Raw genomic sequence first — 25,725 nt, forward strand, 5'->3', positions numbered from 1 at the left:
TCAGAACTCTAATTTATTTACAGTCAGACCTGGTTAATCAAAATTACTTTGGTTCCTCCATCATTATTCAGATCAAAAATCTTTTAGATTTATAAGTCAATGGGAGACTTCAGCAAGACTGGCTTACTAATTAAATCCTAAAGAATTCTAAGTATGTGAATCAGCTAGGTATGGATTACTCAATTGTGATTAAATGTTCTACTTGGCTAAGTATTTATTTTCATAGTATAAACAACACATTAGGATGTAGCATGTAAAAAGTTGAATGAATCAGGAGAATGTGATTGCCTGAGCCTACAAGAATTTGGAGGTTGGCAAGTAAAAAAGAGAGATTTTGGTACCAAATATTGTTAGCCACACCATGACTTCCTGAGTCCATTTTGACAACTGCCCACTGATTCTCATTTGGCTACTGTCAGAGACAGATTGGTATCCTATACGATCTTGAGTGGATAAACCCTTTCCTCAGTACTCACTGGTGTTGCCTCTATTATTCTTGGTTTCTAAGAGAGTTTCCATATTATTTTTTCCTATGCAATTTGTCTTAAAATTTCACTTTAAATTTTCTCCATAGATATGGCAGATTGATTTTTCATAATTAGTTTGCTCCTTGTTTTTCTTTCTGTTTCCCCCATCTTTACTATAAGAGTAGAATGCTGGTCGTCCTCCTTCCCTACTGGAGAAGCAAGTCCAATGACTCTCACCTGCTGCTGTCATTTTCATTCATTACTTCTCAGACAGATGGAGTGGCAATGATCTGTTTGCTTTAGCAAGTAAGAAGCAAGTGGGGCACCAGAAAGGACATTCACTTCATGAGGCAAAGAATCATATAAAAGAAAAGACTACTTAAAAACCAAAATCAAAACAAAAAAGCCTACATCATCATCTGTGAGTAATAATATCATTCTCTTCTAATTCTTGGGAACTTTAGTAGTCAATGGTATAATTTGGAACACTATCAATTACTAACAATCAATAGACTTAAGATAATCTTTTAAAGAATACAAGCCTTTTTTCTTGCTCATTTACCATCCTGCCCCAACCTACATATGACTTTTAACATAGTTCGCTAGAATAGAAATACTTGTTATCAAAGAAATACTTGTTACCTTTCCAATAAAATAGATTTTTCCTCGCACTATTCTATATTCTCACTTTTGAAGAAAGTTCAGACTTTGTGTCATTATTATTTTTCCCTGATATGCTTATGCCATCCAGTTCCTCAGAAATTATGACTTTCTAGAAAGAGGCTTATGTGTCATTCAAGACAATTATCATGGATACTAAAGTTTCTTTAATATATGTGATTCTAATATGTCAAGCCTAACCTGTAAACTCAGCTTTATTTTAAGGCATTGCTCTATCAAGTTGGGCTTTGTTCCCTTTGTTTATTTTTCTTCCTGTAATGCCGTTCAGCTCTAACAATCACTGTACACGAAAGGAAAACCTGAAAAACTGAAGAGCATATGAGGTCACTCTTCCTCCTCACTTCCTTCAGAGCATTCTTGGTAAAGACAACTAAAAACCTTTGAGGAATCCCAGGCTGACTGTCTTAGAAAGGATAGATGTCCTTCACAAATACATTCTTCAATATAATCAGCTAAATGGTAAGAAGAACATTTTATAGCACTGCTGAGGTTACTCACATTTTCACTTTCAAACCCAGATCTGCAAACTACCCTCCAGCAGACGATGCTATTGTTCAAAACAAACAAACCAACTTTATGTGTGTGTGGATAGGTTTCTCCATATTTGACACCTAGGCAGGAAACCTAGATTTCTAATTATATTATTCAACTGTCTGCACTTCATTAAATAACATATGTATTAAAATCAACATCCTTATGGCCTTATGGCAGATTTTCTCTTTCTTCCAGAAGTGATTTGAAATGTAAAAAAGACAAAATAAGAATAATGTATGCTTTGTACAAAAGAATGAGAGGCTTATCCAGCCAATATATAGTCTGAATTATTTATTTGGAGATAACATAACAGAAAAAGCAAGACATGGTTTCCAAAGGTTTCAGGGAGTCTTTAGGATCACACACATACCTGTGGCACATGATCCTTCAGACACTACAAGTATCTCGCTCTGCTGTTTGCAGGCAGCCTGCCGCAAGTAGCACTCATTCTGGTAGCTCTCCCCATTGGAGCCACACACAGGCACGTAGTCACTGTTGCACTGTTTGGGGGGGGGACACAGAGATAGAAGCTTATGGTTAGTACTGGAGTCTGCATACCTTTGACACCTCGAACAGAAATAATCATTTACAAAAGAAAGCAGTTTTCATTTTCAGCAATCTCCATTGTATCCATTAAAGTCTTTGACCTTGCAAGGGCATCATTCAAAGATACACAAAAGTAATGTCAAGTCAGCTAATCAGTCATTTGATTCAGATGGGGGAAAAAGAAAAAGCTTCTAAATTGATCAGGGTAATTCCAACAAAGTGATCTGGGCAACAATACTGAAAGGGTATAGCAACAAAATGTATCAACATTATTTAATACTGTTTTTCAGATATACATCCATCTGGCTTGGTGGAAAAAATCAAAACATGCTATAATATTCAAGTTATTAAAAATAGGTAATGCCTATCTGTGTTTAGAATAGAAGTATACAGCTGAAATGCCAATGAAATCAGTCACTCCTTAGTATGTTTTTTTTCTGTTTAATTTTAATCTTACAAACTTGTAAATCTTTGGATAAGATATTTGGATTACTAATTAATTTGTCATATATCTTTAGATATTGGCAGATATAGTGCAAGAAAAAACAACAGAATATGGAATACAGGGGGAAAACAACAACTATTGACCTCTATGTAAACTTTATTGATTATTGGAAAGTATGACTGTTAATATATATTTCGTAAAGAGAAAAGTTCATTTTTAAAACAGCCTCGTTACATAAAAGTACACATTTTGCAATAGCAATTAGGCAACCTACAAGGTATACTCATCATAATATAATCATCACACTCTAAGGCATTAGAGATACTTGGCTGTGTCCTATACCTGCTAATTACACTAGAGATGTGATTATCTCATGATTACTACTACTGATGTGTTTCATTGTTTAATTGTAACAAATGTAATAACCAAGATGATTATTTAAAAATGTCCACCTATGCCAGAAACTAAGTAAAGCAAGTCATACATACACATGCCTGTGAAAACACTTTTCTGTTTTCCAGTTCTTATTAAAATATTTGGATTTTTGATGGCTGTAAATTTATAACGCATACAAAATAAATGAATGATCTAGTGAGATGGCTAGGAAAGTTTTAATATATATGATAATAAACCTAAAACTCTATCATAAGTTAAATTCAACTCAAAGATATATGCCCAAAAAACAAATTTCCAATAAGGTTATAATCTTATAATAAAATCCAGAAATTTATTTTTTTTACTCTATTTCCTTAGAATATCTGTACTTCTTCCTTTTCCATCAACCATTTAACTCTTGATCTTTGCCTTAATGTAACAATGGCTTAATCATCCTAGTAATTTATACATGAAATGGGATAAGTCAATGTTCTCTGAAATGAAAGTCTTATTTTATGAGTCTTACTTTGTATCTGTTATTGAAAAACTGAAATATAGCTTAGTAACAGTGATATACTTTTCTTGCAATGGTAAATCCAAATTGTACGACACTCATATTATAATCTCTATAATTGTTAACACAATGATTTAGATGTTAAATCATATCTATTTAGAAATTATTTACATGTGATTAAAATGATTTAAGTATTTTAAATATGACATATTTTAGAAATCTTTATTTCTACAATTTCTAATCTAGATATTCTGGAAGCCCTCTATACAGTATTTCGTTTTCACAGTTACACAATTGGCTCCTAGACTCAGTCTATCTATGTGACTATATTTTAAAACTGTTTGGATTAGAAGCTTTTACTAATGAGGATCTTTAACTCAACAGCCATTCATTTCTGATCAGGTGATACCTGTATAAAGGCTGCCTTCCACAAGATTTCTGAATAGATATGTATTTTTTAACTTACATGTGAGAATTGACCTACCATAGGACCCAAAATCATTATCACTACTGAAGAAAAAAGGCAATGGCAAAATGTCAGTGAGGAGTCGAATTCTCCAGTGAACAGTACAGAGGTAACACCAACTAAATGGGGGCTGGTGCTCATGTCAGAACCATAGCCTGAGAGGCAGGTGGATGGACAGGTGCTTGATAAATGTGCTGTGTTCTGGACCAGGGAGGAAATATGAGGACCCACTAACACTAAAATGGTATCTGAGCTAATGGAGGAGAGATCAGAAAGAAATGAACAACTGGTAACATATCATAGTCATATTCAGTAGACTTGCTGACACTTTCAGTAGGCAGAAGAGAGTCAAAATTAGTGTGATGGCTGGACTAGTTAGCTTCTCATGTTCGGGTCCTAGCATTGTTGTCTTTGGCTACCTTTTAATCTCCATCTTCAAACCTGCTTATAACACTTTGTAGATTATTTGGGTCCACATTTTCTTCTCTCCAATCCCTGGAACCTCTCTATTTATCTTTCTTATCTACTTCTGCAGAATACTCAGATGTAGTCAGTGGACGGGGGTGAGGGGTGGGAAGTATTTATTATCTCTGTCAAGTGCTAGTACACAATGCTGATATGCATCTTAAAATATGGAATAAACTGATAAAGCACTCATATGCCACTTCTGAGCGATGCAGTAAGCCAAATGTGAACAGTGCGAAAAACAGAGCTGCCAAGTTCCATGCACACGCCAAAAGGGAGATTTGTATGGAGCTGAAAAGAGCTTAACTGTAGATTATCAGCACGATGTTTTTGGCCTTTAGTACCATGACTTGCACTCATTAATATGAATAATACGAGGAGGAAGCATACTCTAAATCATTATGGCTCAGGAATAGGAGTCTGGTCCTAGTTTCACCAATTTCTCTCACTGCTCTGGTGTAAGGCCTTGTGTACATCACTCAACTATTAAATACTTAACAAATCTATAGCTCAGTTTCCCCAACTGAAATGGTTAACAAGGGTATTTGGGAGGATTAACAGAGTCATGTTTTTAAAATACTTTGAAATATTCATCTATAAAAAGAAATGCAAATTATTTGTCTCATGATAAGCATTTTTTAATTTGAATATAGTTGATGTACCATCTAACACTGACACTAAATGCACATATCTAAAATTAGAGAAATAAAGGAAAACAGAATAACCCTGCTCATAAAAATAAGCTAAGTATTATGTTAAAATATGCCAAATTATTGGAAATAGTTTTTAGTGGTAATCATGATACTGCTCAGTTTCAGACAAAGGGACAGATTCAGATGTTAAGTGACTTGCTAAAGGCCACATAGTTGGCTGGTAAGAGAAAAAACAAGACTCAGGCCCAGATGCTTAGACCCATAAATGTATGTGTTGTACAAACTTCCTCTCAGGGGAGAAGTGACTGTATTTTCTTAAGATGTTATAAAAATCTTAAGTTTATTTTCCAAATATGTGTTTTTCAGTGGAATGATTTTGCTCCAAAGTGTCCATATTGCTTAAGAAAGTAGCTACATATCACACTCATGGATTCAATGACTTGACACTGTAGAATATATGGAATTCATTTTACTACAAATGAACAAAAAATGTATGTGAGAAGTTTTTCCATATGATTTATTGCTTGTTTGGTTAATAAAGATCTCTTTCAGCTGAGATTTCAGCATCTAGAAGCCATGTATAACTTATTTTTTATAGATTGTCGGCACCTTCCATAGAGTCTGGCATGTAGAAGGTACTCCACAGATGTTAAGTGAATTCTTGTTATATTCCCAGTTGTCAAAGGCTTAAGAATAATGGCTTAGGATAGGGTATGTTTCTCTTCCAAAAAAGAAAAAGATAAAAAACCTGCACATGTCCCAATCCTTTGATCATTCCATAAGTAACTTTTTCTTTTCTGTAACCACATTTCTTTAAATGAAAGAAAATATGACTTTAAGAGTAGGCAAGCCTGTGGCTATGGTGAAAGTGACCCTGTGTGACTTCTCAGGCTAGGTCATTAAAGGATACAAGTTCTATCTGGCCCTTTCTCTCTTTCTGGATGCCTGCCCTTGACACCCAGCCATTGTGGTATGAGGAAGCTCAAAGTACCACATATGGAGAGAGCCACATTAAGGACCAAGGTGTCCAGCTGACATATGAGTGGGAGCCCTGAGAAGAGTACAAGCTTTTGAGTTCTCTCCCTCCCTCAGTTAATGCCAAGGGAAGGAGAGATGAGAGGTTTCCATTAAGCTCTGTCCAATTGTAAATTCATGAGCAAAAGAAATGTTCATTATTTTTGAGCCACTAAGTTCTGGGCAATTTATTATGCAGTCCTAGTAAGTGGAACAATTGTACATCTAAAGCATGCTTATTAAATGCAAATATTGAGTATCTGAAATAAATAATATCTAAAAAACAGAAGGCTTCATCATATTTTTAAATTACAAACTGATATTTGGTCATTGTATGACCAATGCTGTCTATGAATAACTACTTATGCATGCTCCTTCCTTCCTTCCTTCCTTCTTTCTTTCATCCATCCATCCAGCCAGCCAGCCATCTGATTGTCTCTAAATTTTTCTCTCCACAACTGATTTATCGGATTGACCAGAATGCCGTCTGATAGATAGGAACCAGGTTCTGCCATTTCTGGAAACTCATATCATCACCTAAGAATCAGTTGTACTACCTTTGATATTGAATTATCTACAATAACTTGGTATTGTTGTTGCTGTTACTGATATTTTCATTTGCATGTATAATGTTTTGGGAGAAAATTAGACTTGGTTTCAAAGGACCTAGGTTCTTACTTTAAAATCACCACTTAATGATTGTTATTTATATTTCTGGGCCTAATTTCCTCATCTGTAAAAGGAGGAGAAAATAATTACCTCACGCGGTTGTAATAAATAAAGGAGAATATGTTTATTCTCAATCATCTAAGAGAAGTGAAGGCAAATATATGTTTATTTTAGTGCTCCAAGTTGGAAAACTATAGATCACATACACACACTTCTCTTTGAAATTTATCTCTCAGCTAGAATGACCACAGTTTGCATCCTAATTTGAATGAAAGAATTTGTGACTGTATCTGTAAAAACAGGAGAAACAGAGAGTAGACGACCTCAGCTAGTTTAGAATAGTATGTAGGAAAATAGATTATCAGGACATCTCCCTTTTCATCAGAAACTGAGGGGGGGGAAAAATCCCTCAAATTCATTGGAATGTATTGGAAAGGACTGAATCGAGATAGTCTTAGCCTAAAATATCCTCTTATTCTTTGCACAGCTTGCACATTTTCTTTGATCTTCACCTTAATCCAGCCACTCTATATTCTTGCTATGTGTAGAGTTTAAATTTTTCATGAAGGAAATGCTTATTTTCTCTTGACAGACTGACAACTATCACAAAGCACAAGCTAATGGCAGTAGTAATCTCATAGCAAATTTAAATGCTACAGGTATTAGGAAAAAAATACATTTTAGTTCCTGATTCAAACTTGCATTCATTGCCCACTCCCTGATCCACTCAAAAAGTATTTAAATTAGTGACAAATGTAACTGGCTGACCAAAGCATGAAAAACACAAATATTTTTCTTGATAAAGTTTTACCAAAATCCTTTGTGGAACCTGAAAACTGAACACAATTTCTTAAATAAGAAAACTATACATCCCTTTTAGTAGCATGCATCGATTTAGAATTTTGTGAACTCCATTATTTTTCTCTTGTTGAAATCTTGTTAGAATTATGGCTTTCCATTTGAAGAACATTCTTTTTGGTTCATTTTGTACTGTTTATGAATTCACTTCTTATGTCTACCTTTGGTTATGAAAGCAAGACAAATTTATGGGAATCACAAACTGAAAGGGGGGAAAATCCACAAGATCCTTTGGGCCTTTAATTAATGATTTATCCCCTGTATTTTCTCTTTAGTTAACATTTGGGGAAAGTATGAATTGGAGAGTTTTCATGCTCCATGTCTCCCATGTAGTTCATTGAAAGAACATAATTACATTGTTCAGTGTGGCTGGAGACCTTAGAGGTTGGTGTCACATGCATATTAAGTAGGCACAAATATGTTTTTTAACAATATAGTATGGTCTGAAGAAGTGTAGCATGGTCACACCAATACTCACCCACCAGGAGGTGGTGCACTTTGCAAATATCAGTTGTTTTATTGCTTTTCTTAGAAAGAATAATGTCCAAGCAGCTTTGAGCTTATCTACAAACAATATTCAAACTATATTTAAATATGAATTCCCTTATCTCTCTCACTGGGAGGTTGAATTCAATTTAAAATATTCAGTTTCATCAACAATTCTAAATACTACATACTATAACAATTGTTTAGACCTGAATTTGAGTTTATGTTTTCATTTGTTCTGTACCTTTTTTCTTTTTCTTTCTTTCCTTTTTCTTTTTTTGTTTTGCTTACAATCTTAGAAAAGTTTTCCTTGATCCCACTAATATAGTTGTTTATGTACATATTTCCTGGTTGAACCTTGTGTTAGATTTCATGTGTATTTGAAAAATCCAGTAAGACTTAAAGGCGAATATAAGACATTAGTACACCTATGATAGTGGAAGGTATGTATGCTTGTATAAACATTTTGAGAGAAAAGAAAGTTTAGAATTTACACAGTATAAAGCATTTATTAGATGATGACTATAATAATGACATGAAGAGTTCTATCTTCAAGAGATACTCATAACCTAGTTTTGATGATACCAGTGCTGCAATGTCCGTTTCTTTAAAAAAAAGAAAATTCAATTTTTATTTATTTTTCAAACATGTGGCAAAGTACATTTTTCTAACATTTATGAAATAACTTGCAGCTATTTGTGCTCTCTTGGATTCCTGGGACATTCAGCTGTAATTGAATGTGGTACCCATGAAAAGTTGATATATATATTAATAAGTTCCATGATTTCAAAAACTAGCACAGTAGTTTTGAAGTCCCGTTAATAAGGAGTTTATTTAAATACTTAACCAGCTTGCCCAGAGAGTAAAACCCAAAGCCATTAAAACAGAGCAATATGATCAAAAGTGATAGCCCTAATAAAGAAGAACAAAAATTCGAATCCATACTTCCTATCCATTGATTATTTTGGCTATTAACCCCAGCAGTTGATTTATAAAATGCATGCTAGATGGGACACATAAACATAATTTACCTCTGACACACCAAAAGAACAACCTGAAGCTTTCTACCTCCAGTGGCATTTATAAGTCTGGCATACACATTTCTCCAAAAAGCTATGTCTTTTTGACATCCGTTGCTCTCTTGGCAGTACAGCACTTTTGCGTGGTGCGAGCTTTCCTCTTAGCTTGCATAGCTATAAATTGCCAGGTGATGGGTTGTAAAGGGAGATCCCTCCTTTGTAGTCTCATTAATGAATAAGAAGATACAAAAATCAGACTTCTTACCTTGAACTGACAGACGCAAGTCACAGTGTCTCCAATTCTTAAACATTCCCCATCAAATTTACAGGTGTTGGTGTCACAGAGGAAAAGATCATTTTCTCTGTCATCATAACCTCAAATTTAAAGAGAATACTCCAGTCATTAAAAAATGTTATAGACTTTAGCCAAAAGAAAAAAAAAAAAAAAGCACTATCTTGAAGCTTTAAAAGAATTGCTCTAAATTTTAATTCCAATAACCACAGCTGTACTGCAAGGTCATTCTCTACTGATAACCTCCAAAATCTAGTTAAGTGATCAATATTCATTTCTTTTTTTCACAATTCTTTTCTAGTCAATTCTCTTTTAATATTCTTTTTTGATATTGCTATTTTATTTTAACCAGGGTTAATACTGGCAGCAGTGAATGAAGGTTTAACACTTGCTTCCTAGCTTCCTTATTTTTTTCTTATTAAGTAGACTATAGTTTATGACCCCCAAACTCCACATTTTAGAAAAGAGCTGGTGATGGTCTCTGAGTGTCATTTTACCATTTCTCCATTCTTAATCATTCTTTTGCTTTAAGATCTGGAACAACCCCTTATTTGGAATGTCTCCAGACAAAGAGGAAACAAAGCCCCAATAATAAAGATGAACAGGCACAGTGTTTTCTGTGATGGTCTGTCTGGTTCAAATGAAGATTGATCACCTCTAAGTTAACAGGGGTGGAGGGGTGTGCCAGGTTCTTGGAAAATCTGCTTGGAAAACAAGTTTATTCTCTTTAGTTTCTGCAGATCTCCTTAAGATATCTGGCTAATAATAAATTTCTTAATTGCCAACCTCAATTTCACATTTAAGTTAGTTATTTCCTAAAACAATACTATACTTGGGATGCAGCAAACCAGTCATGTTGGACTACAAAGCTGTGACCCTTTCAAACAAGTGATTTTGCAAGTTGTTTAATATGTCTATGATAAGGCACCTAAAAAGTAATTAGACACCTGCAAAGTGGAACTTAGCTTTTCAAAAATAACACATATGCACCCATGAACCACGAATAAGTTGAAGTAAACATGTTAAATTTTATAAAAATACCAAATTTAAAAACTGCCAAAAACAGAACAAAGGCAATCTATTGACCCAAATCTAATAGGGTTGCAAATCTCAACCTGTCTTTAAAAAGCACAAACTACAATGATGCATAATAATTTTCCTCATGGAATTTACATCAGTAACAACTTAGGACTACATATTCTTTCATCCTATGAGTTACAATTGGTCATTCCCACTTCTCCAAAGTTACATACACTTCAGCTTACATACATCCTTGGAAGCCACTTTATTCAGAGCCAGATTTAACTACAGCAGAATTATATTTACAGAAAATGAAAAATTACATGCACACTTGCTAAAACTAGAACAGACCAGATCTAGGGGACAATACCCAGGCATGTTAATGCAATTTAAAATGCCAATGAAATCACACCACAATCCCGCCAGGGTATACTATGGGCTGTCATACTGAAAGGCGAAGCCAGCTCGGAGTACAGCAACTCCCGTCCTCGGGCCCTGTTTAATTAGGAGGCTTCAGCAGAGCAAAGTCTGCCAAGCTCTCGCTTTCAGACTCTGAAGGGACCCAGCGAGCAAGAAGAGCGCCTGACCCATTCCAAGGAAGCCTGCCCAGAAATGGAGTCAGCGTCCACCCGGGTCGGTTCCGCCCGCCTGCGCATAAGCCTGCCTGGCTCAGTTATGCCCACCCAGGCCTGGGAGACCGACGAATGAATCTTTTCTCAACTTCCCTTCACCATCAGGGAGCTTAGGGAGGCAAGAGAGAAGCATCTTTGGGCTGCAAAAACAACGTCTTTTGCAGCCAAGTAGACTACGAGGATGTGAGAGAGGGGAAGAGAGGGAGGGAGGCAGGGAGAGAGGAATGAGGGAGGGAGGGAGGGAGGGAGAGAGAGAGAGAGAGAGAGAATGAATCTCTTGAAACCTAAGCTCCTTCAGAATCCGTGTGACCTGGTCTTGAAAGCGAGACCAGGGCACCTCATGGCACTTTTGCCAGGAATCAGTGTTTCCCCTGCAGTCATTATTTGATTTATTGCTTTCTCGCTTGTTCTTTCTCATAAAGTTATTTCTCGCTCATTTTAGCCAGACTTTTTTCTTTAATGATGGGAAAGGTACCGTTTTAGTCTTTCCCCCAAGGACTGGTGCTCTTTTCGATGGATCCACAAAACCATCCCGTTAATATGTCTTAACATACCCGCAGTTCTAAGTGCAAGGATGCGAAGGTCCCTACACCTGCACTTTCTGCCCACCCCAGACCCCCTCGGCCCCCAGCTTCCTTAGCGGCCTGGAATGGTTCCCTGTGCTCCTCTGGGTGGAGGTCGGTCGTCCCAGAGGTCTGGGGCAGTAGGAAGCGAGCGGCTGAAGAGACGCACCTAAGGTAGGCTGGTCTGCGCTGGAAACACGTTTCCCCCGCCGGGCTAAAGGGGTCGGCGGCTGGGGTTCTGGACTTACCGGAGCAGTTCCAGCCGGTGGGCGTTTGGCAGTCACTTAAGGAGGTAGGGAAAGCCGCGAGCTTCACCGGGCGGGCTACGATGAGTAGCATCACCGGCAGCAGCAGCAGCCAGCAAAAGCCCTCGCAAAGTGTCCAGCTGCTGCACTGCCGCGGGGACTCCCACAGCACCATGACTAGTTCGCGCAACTCTGCAGTAGCAAACGGCTTCCGAAGAACACGCGATCGCGGGGGCCGGGCAGCGGGCTACTGAGCATCCCGCGGACGGCGGCAGCACGGGCGGCGGCGGTGGCAGTGGCACCCGACGGGGAAGCAGCGGCCAAACCCGCGCATGGTCTCCAGAGTTTCAGAAACATCCAGCGACCCGGCCCAGCCCCGGGAGCGAGAGGGTCGTCCGCTGAGAAGCTGCGCCGGAGGCTCGGGGGGCTGCTGCCATAAGGAGGGGGCTCTGGGCAGCCAGCGGATCACGAGGAGACCGGAGTCCAGAGGGCAGAGGAGAGGAGTCCAAGGAGGTTGGGTGGAAGGAGAGTCAAAGCGCCCCACAGCCGAGCAGCCGCCTCTCGCGCTCTGCCGCCCGCGTCCCTCTGGCGTTTGGGAAGCAGCAGGTCCTTAGCCCGCCCGAGATCACGTGGGAAGAGGCAATCGGGCGCTGATTGGCGGAGCGGGATGCAGGTCCCGGGAGGGAGGGGTCGGCGAGGAGGTGCAAGGAGGAGGCGACGACGGATGCCACAGATGGGCTAGCTCGCCAGGCGCTGGCCCGAGTGGGGCTGCGCGGGGATGGCTCAGGGGAGAAGCGCGGGCTTCAGAGTGGGCGACTCCCACACCTTTATATACCACCTGCTCTTTCACTCTCCGCCCCAGGACGCCCCCTACCGAGCTCTGGGTCCGGTCTAGGGCCCCCAATCTAGCTCCCCTCTTCAGTGCTTGACCCCGGGCCTCGAGTACCCGCCGCGGCTGGGTGGCGTCTCTCCGAGCAGGAGCTGGTGAGGGCGGAGGTGGAGGAGAAGCGGTAGCAGCAGGGCTGAGAGGGGAGAGCGGGCCCAGAGAGGGTGTCCTGCTGGAGCCTGGGGCTCCTGCGTGCTGGACACGCCGCCTGTAACCGGATTCAAGCTGGGAATATCGCGGCCAGAGCCCAGGGACCTTTCTTGAGGGAGGTGCAGAGACCTGGAGAGGGTGAGAGGCGGTGGTGTGAGAAGAGCTCTGGCCGGCCTGGAAGCAGCAGCGGTTCCCACAGGAGCCTGCGACCCTGAGGCTGCTCGCCAAGCTGACTCAGCCAGGCTTCCAGGCTCTCTACTCTTCCTTCCTCTCTCTCTCTCTCTCTCTCTCTGCTCCCCTCCCTGGCCCCCTGCAGCTCCGACCCTGCCTGAGGAGCCGAAGGTTTGGAGCCTTCTCCTCATCACACGCTCCTCTCCAGCCGGGAACCTATTAGTGTGGCTGCCTGGGAGGTGCAGGTAAATGTGTTTCGGAGGTCAGATTTGGTCCGGACAAGTGGTCCGAGAGAGGCAAGGAGGGCTCGTCGGCATCAGCAACGGGTGGGTAGCAAGCGCAGCCTCCAGGAAGCGGCTTCCGAGAAGAGCGGCTCACTTTGGCGGAGCGGGTGGCGGCCCTGGGCGCTTTAGCGGATCTCTCTGCCGGATCTCCGGTGGCCTGGGGAGGCGAGAAGGTCTAACTCCACAGGAGTGTGTCGCTCAGTGCCCTTCGTTCTTTCGCTCCTGCCGGCGCTGAGCAAAGGCGTAGCGGGACCCGCCTTCCGCCTGCTGCATTCTTCACGCAGTTAGACACTCTTTAGCCTAATGGTATTTTAGTCGCTAGTAACTGGTCCAAGAGCTTCCCGGGACACGGATGGAGAGGAGGATCTTTCTGTAGTGACCCGGGTCGTTATTGCGGTCACAGTGTTTTGGATGACCTACAAGGAAGAATTTTCTTTTCTGTGCGATTGCTCAGCGATTCAAGATTTTTTTTTTCCTTTTCTTCCGCCAGCACCCTCCTTCTAAATCTCTTTCCCTCCTTCTTCCCTTTCTCTCCTCTGCTTCCTCACTCCTTCCCTCCTACCTCCCTTCCTTCCTTCTATCCTTCCTTCCTCTCTCCCTCCCTCTTTCTCCTTCCTTCCTTCCTTCCTTCCTTCCTTCCTTCCTTCCTTCCTTCCTTCCTTCCTTCTTCCTAACTCCCTCCCTTCCTCTTTTTCTCTCTCCCCCTCTCTTTTCCTACCTTCCTCCCTCCCTCGCTTTCTTCCACCCTTCCTTCCATTTTCTTTTCTTTTCTCTTCTTTTCTTTTCTTTCCTTTTCTTTCTTTCTCTATTTCAAGAGCCCTCATCTCTGTTTCTCTCTTTTTAAATTTCATCTTTCCTTCTTTCCTTCTGGTCCCCCGAATTTAGAAAAGCATATTTGATGGCACCTCACAGGCAATTAGCGTCCATCCCCAATCACTTAAAAGAGGCACCAGTACACTTTGAAATCAGGGACTATCTGTCTTTCGCAGGCACCGCCAGAAAAACAAATTGTGCTCAAGCTATCCTTTTAAGTACTTTAACCTCCAACCTCCTCCCACTTCCTTGCTTTTTAACTTCTCCTTTGAGAGATGTGATCGTGCAGCACCTCAGAGCCTCAAAGAAATCTCATCTTTTTTCCTGTGTGAAACCCATCCCTTTATCTTACATCTCTGCCTCCGCCCCAAGATCACCCCCAACCCCCGCCCACTTCCAAAGATTCTGAACCTCAGTGTCTCTCACTCCCTGCAATTAAGCAGCAGATCCCAGCATTCTAGTCGGTGGCATCTCGCTCCTCACCGACAAAGACTCCATTAAAACAGATCAATTAGACCAGACGTTGGAGGCATCAGAAAATCGGCTTCTAGACAGCGCAGCTAAATTCTTTAAGGAAACTGAATGCCTGTTAGATAGAGCTGCCAGCCGATATTGCAAAAACAAGGAATCAGAGATGTCTTTCGCTGCACCCTTTCAGCAGAAGCGGCAACATAAATATACGCTTAATGTAGATCTAGATTTAACAACTCCCAGTTCAGAGTGAGAACATGTCATTTTCCATAGCAAGGCTGCTGTGGTAACTAATCAGGCTTATGAAAATAAGTCATGCTTAAAACTAAAGGCAAAGTCCTTAAAAGTGTTTATCAGTAATTATGATAATGAGACAGGACCTGTTAGAATTTCAACACTAGGCTATATAAGTAGAATTTTACAGAACCTCTTCGCAGAGTAAAACTGTTATTGAATTCTCTTTAAGTAAATTTTTGGCATGCTTTCTAATAATATGTACCCTTCCTAAGACATTTTCCCCAAAGTAACTTAAAACTCCAAAGGAGTTAATTACTGGTTGTGACTGGTTAACAAATGCAGTTACTTCCACAGAGGTTCTTTAAATATTAAACAGTTTCAAGCAAAGCCTTTCCAATAGGAATGCTGTGATTTTGTTCAGCTTGCTTTGTACTCAGTGTTACAGTGCCACCAAGAAACAAATTCTGAAACTGGCAAGCACCACCAAGTGGCAGAAGAACATCACTCACTGAACAGAGCATAGTATCATTGAACATGTAAATAAAAATATGTACATTATTTAACTTCATTATTAGTACCACAGAAATGACAGGAATTACATTTTATGACAATGAAGATTGGATTAGTGATTGGATGAGTGCTTGAACTTTTCCCCCAACAGGGTCAAATCAGTTTACTTATTAGAACTGAATTTAAAACTAGGTCTACAAATTGCACTTTGCATTGTGCATCATATGAATACTAGTTATACAATCCAATTGTGTCATGCCTTTGCAAAATGTCTTATTTTAAAAGAGTACAGAATATTTGCTTTCAATATTCCTGAGTTAAAACAATTTATTTGTGGCATACACATTCTAGAATCGACTCAGAGGGTGTAGAGTTAAGTTGTCATATTTTTAGTAGAAACAACACAGAAATTCTTTCCATAGAACTTTTTAAAAACATTTTTTCCCTCTACGTGGAAAAGACATTGTTAAGAATTGTGAGATTAGTCAGAGCTTTAATAGGGGTGCAGTTGGGGGAAGGGAGAAAAATTATTCTAGAACAAGAATAATTTAAGATAAATAAATGAACCTGGAGAAAATAAGACACTGCCAATCAGAACTCTATCCCCTTTCTGATCTCTACTACTTTCTGATATTTCAATAATGGTAAGCTATATAGTACGCTTCTTAAGTGTCAGACATTGTATCATGCAGGGTGAAACATATTTTTAATCCCCACAAAACCCTTATGAAACAAGGAATTCCTTATCTCCATTTTATAGAAAAGACATAGCTTTTAAAGCATCAAGGGACTTGCCCAATGTGACAAAACTAGTTGGTGGCACAGCTGGGACTCAGCACAGTTTTGTCTGATGTCAGAGCCCAAAACCTACATCATTGTTTTCTGCTGTATGACTACCTCTTAGCCTCTGAGAAAGGAAACTAACTGGAATATATTCATTCTGTCCATGCAGCCTCTTTGCCTTTTCTACAGAGTACCGGTAAGACCTAAATATTAAATCTCAACCATAAGCGATGAGATCCAGTGGTTTCCATACTTGCAATTCTAATGAATTAATTCATATGAATTACTTAAGAAGCTTTTTAAAAGATGGACAGATTCTAGGTCTCAATAGCAGGGATGCTAATTCAGAAAGTTTGGGATTGGACCATGGAATCTGTATTTTAATATTCACCCTTGTTTAAGAAATAAGGTACTACCTCTACCTGTATGACAAATGAAAGGATACCTGGATTCTTGCCCAGTTGTCACAGGACTTTTGGCAGAGAAGTTTCTAAGACAAGAGAAGGGTTTATACTAAAAAAACCCAAACAAACAACAAAAAAAAACAACGGTGTCGGGGGTGCCTGGCTGGCTCAGTCACTAGAGCCTGCGACTCTTAATCTCCAGGTCATGGGTTCATGTGTTTGAGCACCACATTGGGTGTACAGATTACTTAAAAAATTTTTTAAAAAGATAAAGGCTTATACTCAGTGTGTAGATGACTGTTATACACATCCATCTCTATATCTACCATTAAGTACTGAATTTCTCTAGCATATCTTTACCAAATATGTAGTAAGCTTCTATTATGTCTGACTTACTAGCTTTGTGACCATGGACAGTCTCCTCATTTGTAAAATATAGGTAATAGTAATATCTACCTCCAAGGGTTCTTCTGAAGATTAAGGGAGATAGGTGATTTAATGATAATGGCTTTGGGGTGAATACCTATGAATGAATGAATACCTAAATATGTATGCATGTAGCCAGCTATATATATTTATATATAATAATCATATAAATATATAATAAAAAATAATTGAATATATACAAGTTATGTGTGTGTGACATTAAAGTGCACAATATGTTGATTACTAATAATGAAATACAGTATCATTTTCATATCTAATCCAAACCTTAATATTTTATCTCTTAATTTCTAGCTTACATAAGATATATAGACTCAAATCATTATTTCATCAGCTTTCATTTATAATTTATTAATATAAAAATACATATTATATTATCAGTAACAAATATATTGGTATATCAAGTGTTCAATTTGTAGATCAAATGCTATTGATAATGTTTCCTAGAAGTCATCTTCATTTCAGGTTGATTTTTTTTTAGCTGAGAGTAAATTTGCTATTTTTCCACCCTTCGCTGTAATTATTTAATGATGCATAAATAACAAGCCATGATTTAAAGAAATCATTTTATAATGTAAGTTCCTATGCCTTATTGATTCCTGTGCCTTTAATTATTTCTGATAGTTTATGTGTAGATTTATAATTTCAGTGCTAGAGAAATAGTTTATTTCCTCTTAAGGCAGTGGGCCCCAGTCATGACTGTACATTGTAATCACCTGGGGGATTAAAAAATACTGATGTGGAGTCTTTACTCCAAGGCTTTGAATCTCTGGAGGTGAGGTGGAGGCACTGGATTTTTAAAAGTTTCATGATGACTGTAATGCATAGCTTTGGTTGCTAGCCACTGCCATGGGGAAAGTAAATGAGTGGGTATTTCCTCATTATCCAAAGATCCAAGTTTCAGCAAGTAAAAGGGTAATTATTTTTTACTTAAAACTTCAAAATAAACATTTCACAAAAATGTTTTCTGATTAAGACATTTAACCAAAGCAATATGCAGCAGTTAATGTTTGCCACAAGCTTGCCAATAGTTTGAGAAAAAAAAAAACACTATTGTTTTTGAAAAGCTACATATAAAAAACAGCGGGCATCTCAATACAATTTGGTGTCTTTTTATTTACAAATTCAGACAGTTCCCAATCGCTATTTAATTTAATCATAGCTTTATCTTAGAGCTTAAGACTTTTCTTCAAATCATTATGAAACTTTATTTTTTTTGTAGTTAGAAACAGAAGTTTGAATCAATTTAGAATGAAACTGCTTTTCAAGTCCCTCCTTTTTTAATTTAGTGGGGCTTTTGGTTTTTGTTTGTTTGTTTTTTGGTTTGGGCTTTGTTTTGTTTGATTTTTGCCCAACTTACTTGTCAGTGGCAGACTAGGTCTCTTAGGAACTAACATTCTCAACTATTTTGACACTTCTTTTACCCAAGTGTTTCTTCCTCCTGTCCCTCACTCCCCCAAAAAGAAGAAAAAGACAAATTGAAGTGAAGAGGCTTCTGTCATAAAATAAATTTGGGAAACGCTTCATAGAAACTCTACTTAGCTTCACAATGCACATTTGCATATTAAAGGCTCTGAGGAGCCCTGTAGTAAAATCAAACCAAAACAGCATCAGATAAAACTAAACACCTATTTAACTTTATTGAACTCAGGTTTTCCAATATTATTTGATCATGGAATCCCTTTTAGCAAGAGAGCACTGCAATAAACTATGGCAATGGATTTCATTTATTACACCATTAGTAACAATAGTTTAAAGGAATGAGGCTTTAAAAAAAGTTGTGTCCGCATGCTAGAGAAGGCTGGTCATTTCCTCTGACTTCTGTTTCACAGAAACAGCAGAAAGCCAGCTCACAGTAGGGTAAATATTCTGCAACTCTTATCATCTGATACAACTTTGCCTGTCATTATGAACATCATAAACATTTACAACCTTTAATTTTTTTCCACAGTTTTATCTTACAGAGCAGTGATTGTAACACAGGATCAGATACAGATCGTGTCTAATAACACTACTTTCTGAAAAGCTGTATTTTACACTGTTGAACATGCTAAAAGTGTTTAAATAGAAAATTCCGCAAGATTTTAAAGAGAGTTTAATTGATTTCTTTACACTTCTATACTTACCTCTTTGCTTTGCAGCATAAATCTGGACACTTAGCCACTCACTGACTATTATTAGAGCTTCCGATATAATGGGAAGGCAAGGCTATATGGCAGGGCAACAGTGCATGCCTGAGTTGCGATCCTTGCCCTGACACAAGCAGGGTATTCATGGGCAAGTTACTTAGCTTCTCTGAGTCTCAGTTTTCTCTTGTCCAGAGTTATTGTTATTACTTGAGTATCAAGAAAGTTAGCCTGGTGTAAGAAAATGGAGAATCAGGTGTGGGGCTCTGGAGGGAGAAGAAGGCAAGTTATAGGAAGGACTAAAGTCTATAAATAGAAAGCCATCCAGAAAGTTAAGGCGGACATTCATTTCATCTTTCTGGGGCAGTAGCATCTTTTTATTTTTTAACTTTACTATTTCCATTATTCTTTTTCCTATAGTTTTCTCTGCAATCCGAACATCCCCATCTCAGATATGTGTTTATAAATTGCATTTAGCTGCATTAGATGTCTGCTGAACATTATCTATGTATCATTGTAATATTGTAAATATTTTAAATTTTAGTACATCCGATAATAGAGAAGGGATGTTTCCATGGCAAATTATTTAAATTATTTAATAACTATAAAACTAGTTTATTTTTTAGTTTATGTAAGTTCTCCCATTTACTTTCTTTCTTTCTTTCTTTCTTTCTTTCTTTCTTTCTTTCTTTCTTTCTTTCTTTTTTTTAGTTGTTGTCAATAAGGAATTTACTTGTTTAAAAAAAATCCAAATGCTGGTATTTTCCAGAATTAACAGGTTTATTTACAATTGTTATAAAGTGGAACTGCTGAGACTTGTTCACTGGAACATTTTGACTTGCGTTAATGCTTTATGTCCCCACATTTATATTAAAAATTCACACACAAATGAAAATGGAAAAACTGCCAAGATCTGATTTCTGTCCCCTATTTTTCCGCTTGCATTAATATATTCAGGTACTTTTTGATCCCATGGTGGGGGAAAATATCTGACGTTCAGAACTACCAATAACAGAAAAAAAAGAAATTTTGTTTAAAGAATGAAATGTATTCCATCATAGTGGTTTTGTACGCACATTCTCCACCTATGGGGTGTGCTAGCTAGATGTCTTTGGCATAATTGTTACACATTTGACACGGATTGCACACAGGTTGGTATCTTCAAAAAAAAGTCCACCAGATAGGCCTCACTTGCTTCCTGCAAAGCACCAACAGCTGCACTCCGGAAGCTCACATCTGTTTGGAGTCATAAGCAATTTCTCGCACCAGACTCTGGAAAGGAAGTTAGCGAATCAGAAGTCCAGTCAACTTTTGATAAGGTCTAATTTCACGGAGGTTGCCACAGGACCATGCTTTAACTATGAGGTTTCTCCACTCGTCCAGTAAGAGGGCGCACTCTTGGGAGCGGGTTTTGTAGCTAGTTGCTTCCTGGGTGCTTTATCTCTGGTGGATTTGCGGGCAGTTTTGGCTTTGTAGGAGCCATGGTACAGAGACCTCCTTACTTAGTCCCCTTCTTAGGCGGCAGCCTGGTGAGCTAGAGGCGGCGCGCAGGTTAGAGAGCGACCTTCCCTATTTACTTTTTATAAACCCTGACTTTTATATGTAAAATTTACTTTCCATGCACAATAATTAGTCAAATAATATTGAATTTCAAAGATCTCTAATTTCAGCTCAGGGACATCATTCTTTGTCTATGTATATTCTAAGGATGTAGCAAAATGCTTTATACATAGTTGGCAATCAACAGATGACACTAAATTAAGTTAAAATGCTAAAGCTAAGCACATTAATCAACACATCCCAAAAAGAGAGGACCTATTTACACTTTTACCAGAAAAGATAGTGAAATCCCTTTGGAATAACCTGGAAGTTCTTAGGAAACTTCTTTTAAAAGGCAAGACTTATTTTGGAGTAAAAAACTGGCACTAAGAAGGTGATGTTTAGAGCACATCAGGGAGTGCCTCAGCAATGGACATTGGTGTTGAACTTCTCACTTCTTCTATCCAGGTGTTCCCTACTAAGTCGCTATTAGTCTCAGTGCCTCCTGTGGGCAGTACTTCATTCTATTCCCAGCCTGTAATTGTGCCTTTATTTTTTACCACCTTTGTATTTCCCATTGCTCAAGTCAGGAGATCAGCCACTCAGTTCATCACACCATGAAACAAGTAACAATTATTTGATGTGAAATTTGAGGTTTTCAAGTGATATGAATGGAGAAGAAGGTAGGCAACAGGTGGTATTTGGGGGTCTCTCACACACATACCATATACATGCATATAATATATACATATATATCTGTTTATATGTTTGTGTGCATGCATACCTCTACACATGATAAACAATTCCAATCATAAATAGATTATACAGAGTCATCCTGGCATTCTAACTTCCAGGTCTTCTCATTATATAAAGGTAACTGGTGCCACTAGTCTTTTAGAATCCTTCTACTTGATGTGATTTGGTAGAATCTCATGTTGGATGTCTCATAATTTATTCATGGCCTTGTTTATGGACGTTTAACTTATTTTACTTTCAAATAAAAATTAATGCAGCAGTGTTATATGATATACTGTCTTTTCTATAAAGGTATCTACCCCACTCCCCCAGTAAAGAGACTAAAGGACACATTGAGAGCACAGCTATGTTTTTAGAGGGAAATACTGAGTTAGCTAACAAAACAAAGCCTCACATTTTGGTTCTTAACTACTCTCAATGAGGAATGTATTTAACCTGTGTATAATAATGGAAATATTAGAAATAGCTTTCAAATTTAATTCTGATATTCTTGCACACAAATGTTACAGTTAGAGCATAATTTTTTACCAGCTGATTTTCTTCCATTTGCTGTCATACTACATAATGACACTGGTGAAATCTAATGTAATATCAGTTGCCATATTATAAAATTCAATGTAATGTGAGTTGGTCTTGAACTCTTTCCAATGAAGTTTAATTATATCATACAAAGATAGTTGCATCTGTGAGACATACGAAGGACAGTGTTTAACATGATACACCAGTGTAGACAGAGTGAATTAGCTCTCTCCTCTCATAAAGCTAACTCTTTCTTTGTCTGAGTTACAGAATCTTTAAAAATGGCACCTTTTCCCCTTGCATGGACAATTGTCTAGGGATTAGCAATGACACAAGCCACTTTAGGGTAATGGCTAGGACTCTGAATTTGAGTTGGAATCTGATTTCAAATTCTGGCTCTGACCCTTGAAGCCATGTGAAGCCTCATCTCACTGATTCTCTTTATACCCTTTGTAGATATGTAACTTGACAGTTACAATATGAGGATTAAATGATGTCTGTAATCTGCAAGGCTCTCTGTCACAGAATAGGTATTATGGCTGAAGTGTATATAAAACAGAGGCAGTGTGTGTGATTTGATCTTTGCTGCTCAAATCTGAGTCAGAATCCGTGACAATGATGGGTGACATCTCAGCCCCCAGCACTCTGCTTTGAGTAATTACTCCTAATTGAAGAGCAGGGTAGATGTAAGAAAATGTAAATATTTGGAACTGTTGGTTAAGTATATTGTAAATCATCTTATAAACGAGATTTTCCATTTTTATATGTGAACTAAATCCACTAATTCCAGAAAAGTAGGAAATTTTATAAGATAGGACTTATGAGCTATAAACACAACTAAGTCATTTGTCTAAAGCAGAAAATAATGGGTTTTCTTCATAAATCCATCATTGTTTTGAAAGTTTGATCTGTGATTTTCCTTAAGTAAACCAAACTTAATAATTCGGAAGTTTTTTAATGTTTTTTTGTAAGACTTTTGTATTTGACTTTTACATCTTTAATATATTTGTGACATATGATGCCATGGATAGATGAGGAAACGATGTCATTGGTGAATGTGGTAAAAGCCAATGTTAGTTTTATGACCAAATATGCTTTTTGTAGGTCAACTATTTAATTATAAATTAATACTAATGTTAATAATATCTACACAGCACTTGCTTCTTACAAAACTGTTTAAGTAATTCCCATTATCCGTATAACATAGGTATTTTTTTATTTCTATGTTAGAAGACAGGAAATTAATACTAAAGATTTATCCAATGTTTTCTAACCTAAGATTCAATGTTAAGAATGAACTTACTTTTTGAGTTGTCAAGATAACTACAAAGAACTGGCAGAAAGCTTCTCTAGCCAGGCTACAGGGATCGCAAATAACAGTTTTTTAAACTGTTATTATAAGGTAAGTGATCACTTCCCTGTTGCACAAATTCCCTCACTTGCCAAGTTGTACTGGAAATGGATGCTAATGACTTGCATTTGGCTTCTGCTTTAATGCAGTGAAATAGCACATTTCTTAATTGCATATCACTTAGAATGGTCTACCATTTAGAAGAAAGCTCTGTTCGGAGGCATTGCACACATGACCGGGAGGATACTGTGGTGAAAAGATTCAACAATAGCTCCATTAATGTTTAGCTTATACCTGCATCTAATGGGTACTAATGCATCTTACATGACATATGTGAAGATAAATTTACAACATTAATAGACTTACATTCCATAACAATAACCTATTTCTCTAACAAGTTCTATTTCTCCAATAAAATATTGTCTTGCCAGTGTCATCTGATTGAAAGGTACGGGGTTAGATGGTGCCTCTTTTATTGACTTGCAATAAAATGCCTTCATCTTGGCATACAGTATGTATTTGTTTTATATGTAAACATATTAAGAGCATTACCGTTTTGTAGAAAGTTACATTTCATGAAAATGCACATTTAAGAAACATTAAGTTATCTATCTGGAGACATAGGTCATTTCCATATAACATCTAAGATTTCGGTTCAATTTTTAAAAGTTATTTATTTTTACTACACTTTCTGTCAAAGAAGATTTAAGACAATTTAAACCAGTTGATTTGTCATTTTGATATCTCTGAAATTGTGCGCATGAGGTGGCAATCAATCATTTCAACCATTTTAAAATCTGACTTCTATAGACACACTAAAGTTATTTCAGTCATAGATTCCTGATCTTAAAATCATTTACCATGAATTTTAAACACATGAAAGTCTAAATAATGTTAATTCATAGATGAAATAAATCTTAAATTCATTGTATTTCCAATTTTAGCACTATTATGTATAAAAGATCTTCTGTAATCTCATTAATTTCACTGTGGACTTGTAGATCCTTTTCTATGTATTATTGGCACTTGTATTTTAGACAATCACATAACTAAGAAGTGGTTAGAAAATAAGGTTCTTCTTCCACAAAAATACTCAAGAGCTTACACCACAATATTTTTGAATGTGGTTTCAGGAAATCAAAACCCCCCCCATTCATGACCCTTACGATAAACAATCTATTTTATACAAGTCATTTTTTATTACTTATGGGGAAGATAACAGATAACATCACCAAATTATATAAACCATTTTCATAAAAAAGAAGCAATTTGGTATGGAAACATAATAGGTTATTTCCAAATTACTTGGTTCACTTTCTCTTTCTATTATATATATCTATCCTTTGATTTAAAAAAAAAAGTAGCCCTTTTAAGTTCAACTGAGGAAGTTGGTTGCATATGATTAATGAACTAGTTAGCATTATATTATATTATTATTATATTGTATTATTTTTATTATATAATATGTAGCTATTGTATGTATGGTAATGTTATTAAGTTGCATAAAATTTCAAATTGGGCAGCATAGGAGGTGAAGTAAAATATGAAGAAATTCTATGTTCAATGCATATCTTATTACCAAAGAACATATTTGTATACATGTCTGTGATTGTTTCAATATTTGTGTATGTATCAGTCTAAACTTAGGTAAGAGGACAAATATATTTCAAATATATGTACATTGGTATAGCTTATAAAGCACGTCTATTGATAACATTGTCCCACTTCTTTCATTATCCAGTGCTCTCTTTAGGAGTAAAATTTCTAACTAAAAACAAAAAATTCCGTGTTCCCAAAAGGATTTGTAGACCATTTTTAAAATTATGGCAACTTTGAAAAATATCTCTGTATCTTTCAATAAATTACATCTCAGAATCTTGAATTAGATAGTTATTACTGACAAGTACACAGACAGTATAAAAGTTCACTCCCATTGTTGTTTAGTATATGACTCTGCGTGGTTTTTTTGATTCACATTACTTGTTATAAGATCATCCAGTGAATTTATGATAGGATAAAATAAGCAAAGCAAAGAAACACCTCCTATAACAAGAGGGAGGTGGGAAGGCACTTTGGATCTATCAGAGTCTTATATTTAATTTTCTCAACTTTTGGCCTCATTTCTCTTCTATATACTTTTTAATCACTATCTGTTTTTCCTTTCTAGGTTAAGTTAAGGTCTAATTGGGAAACATTATTAGAACAGTAAAATAACAGAAATACTTAAATCCCTTATCAATGATCGTTGGTAAAATTAGCAAAGATCATTTTGCTGCAGGAGTAACCATAGCTTACTAGTACTTTTTATTTTCAGTTGTTGGGTGGCAACCTTGAGAA

General features: G+C 37.5%; 1 protein-coding gene across 3 annotated transcripts in view; it reads right to left on the reverse strand.

Annotated features, from left to right (window-relative positions):
- Positions 1-12,531, reverse strand: part of TMEFF2 (transmembrane protein with EGF like and two follistatin like domains 2) — a 224,389-nt gene extending 211,858 nt beyond the window's left edge. For all 3 annotated transcript variants that reach the window (XM_027588030.1, XM_027588032.1, XM_027588031.1), the window contains exons 1-3: positions 11,948-12,531; positions 9,458-9,567; positions 2,053-2,182 (exon numbers count right to left, since the gene is read on the reverse strand). In XM_027588030.1, coding sequence (XP_027443831.1) covers positions 2,053-2,182; positions 9,458-9,567; positions 11,948-12,119 — 412 coding nt within the window. In that variant the 5' untranslated portion in view covers positions 12,120-12,531. The remainder of the gene's footprint in view (positions 1-2,052; positions 2,183-9,457; positions 9,568-11,947) is intronic.
- Between the last annotated feature and the right edge of the window lie 13,194 nt (positions 12,532-25,725).

Source organism: Zalophus californianus, chromosome 3, assembly GCF_009762305.2.
Source record: "Zalophus californianus isolate mZalCal1 chromosome 3, mZalCal1.pri.v2, whole genome shotgun sequence".
NCBI classification, from domain to species: Eukaryota; Metazoa; Chordata; class Mammalia; order Carnivora; family Otariidae; genus Zalophus; species Zalophus californianus.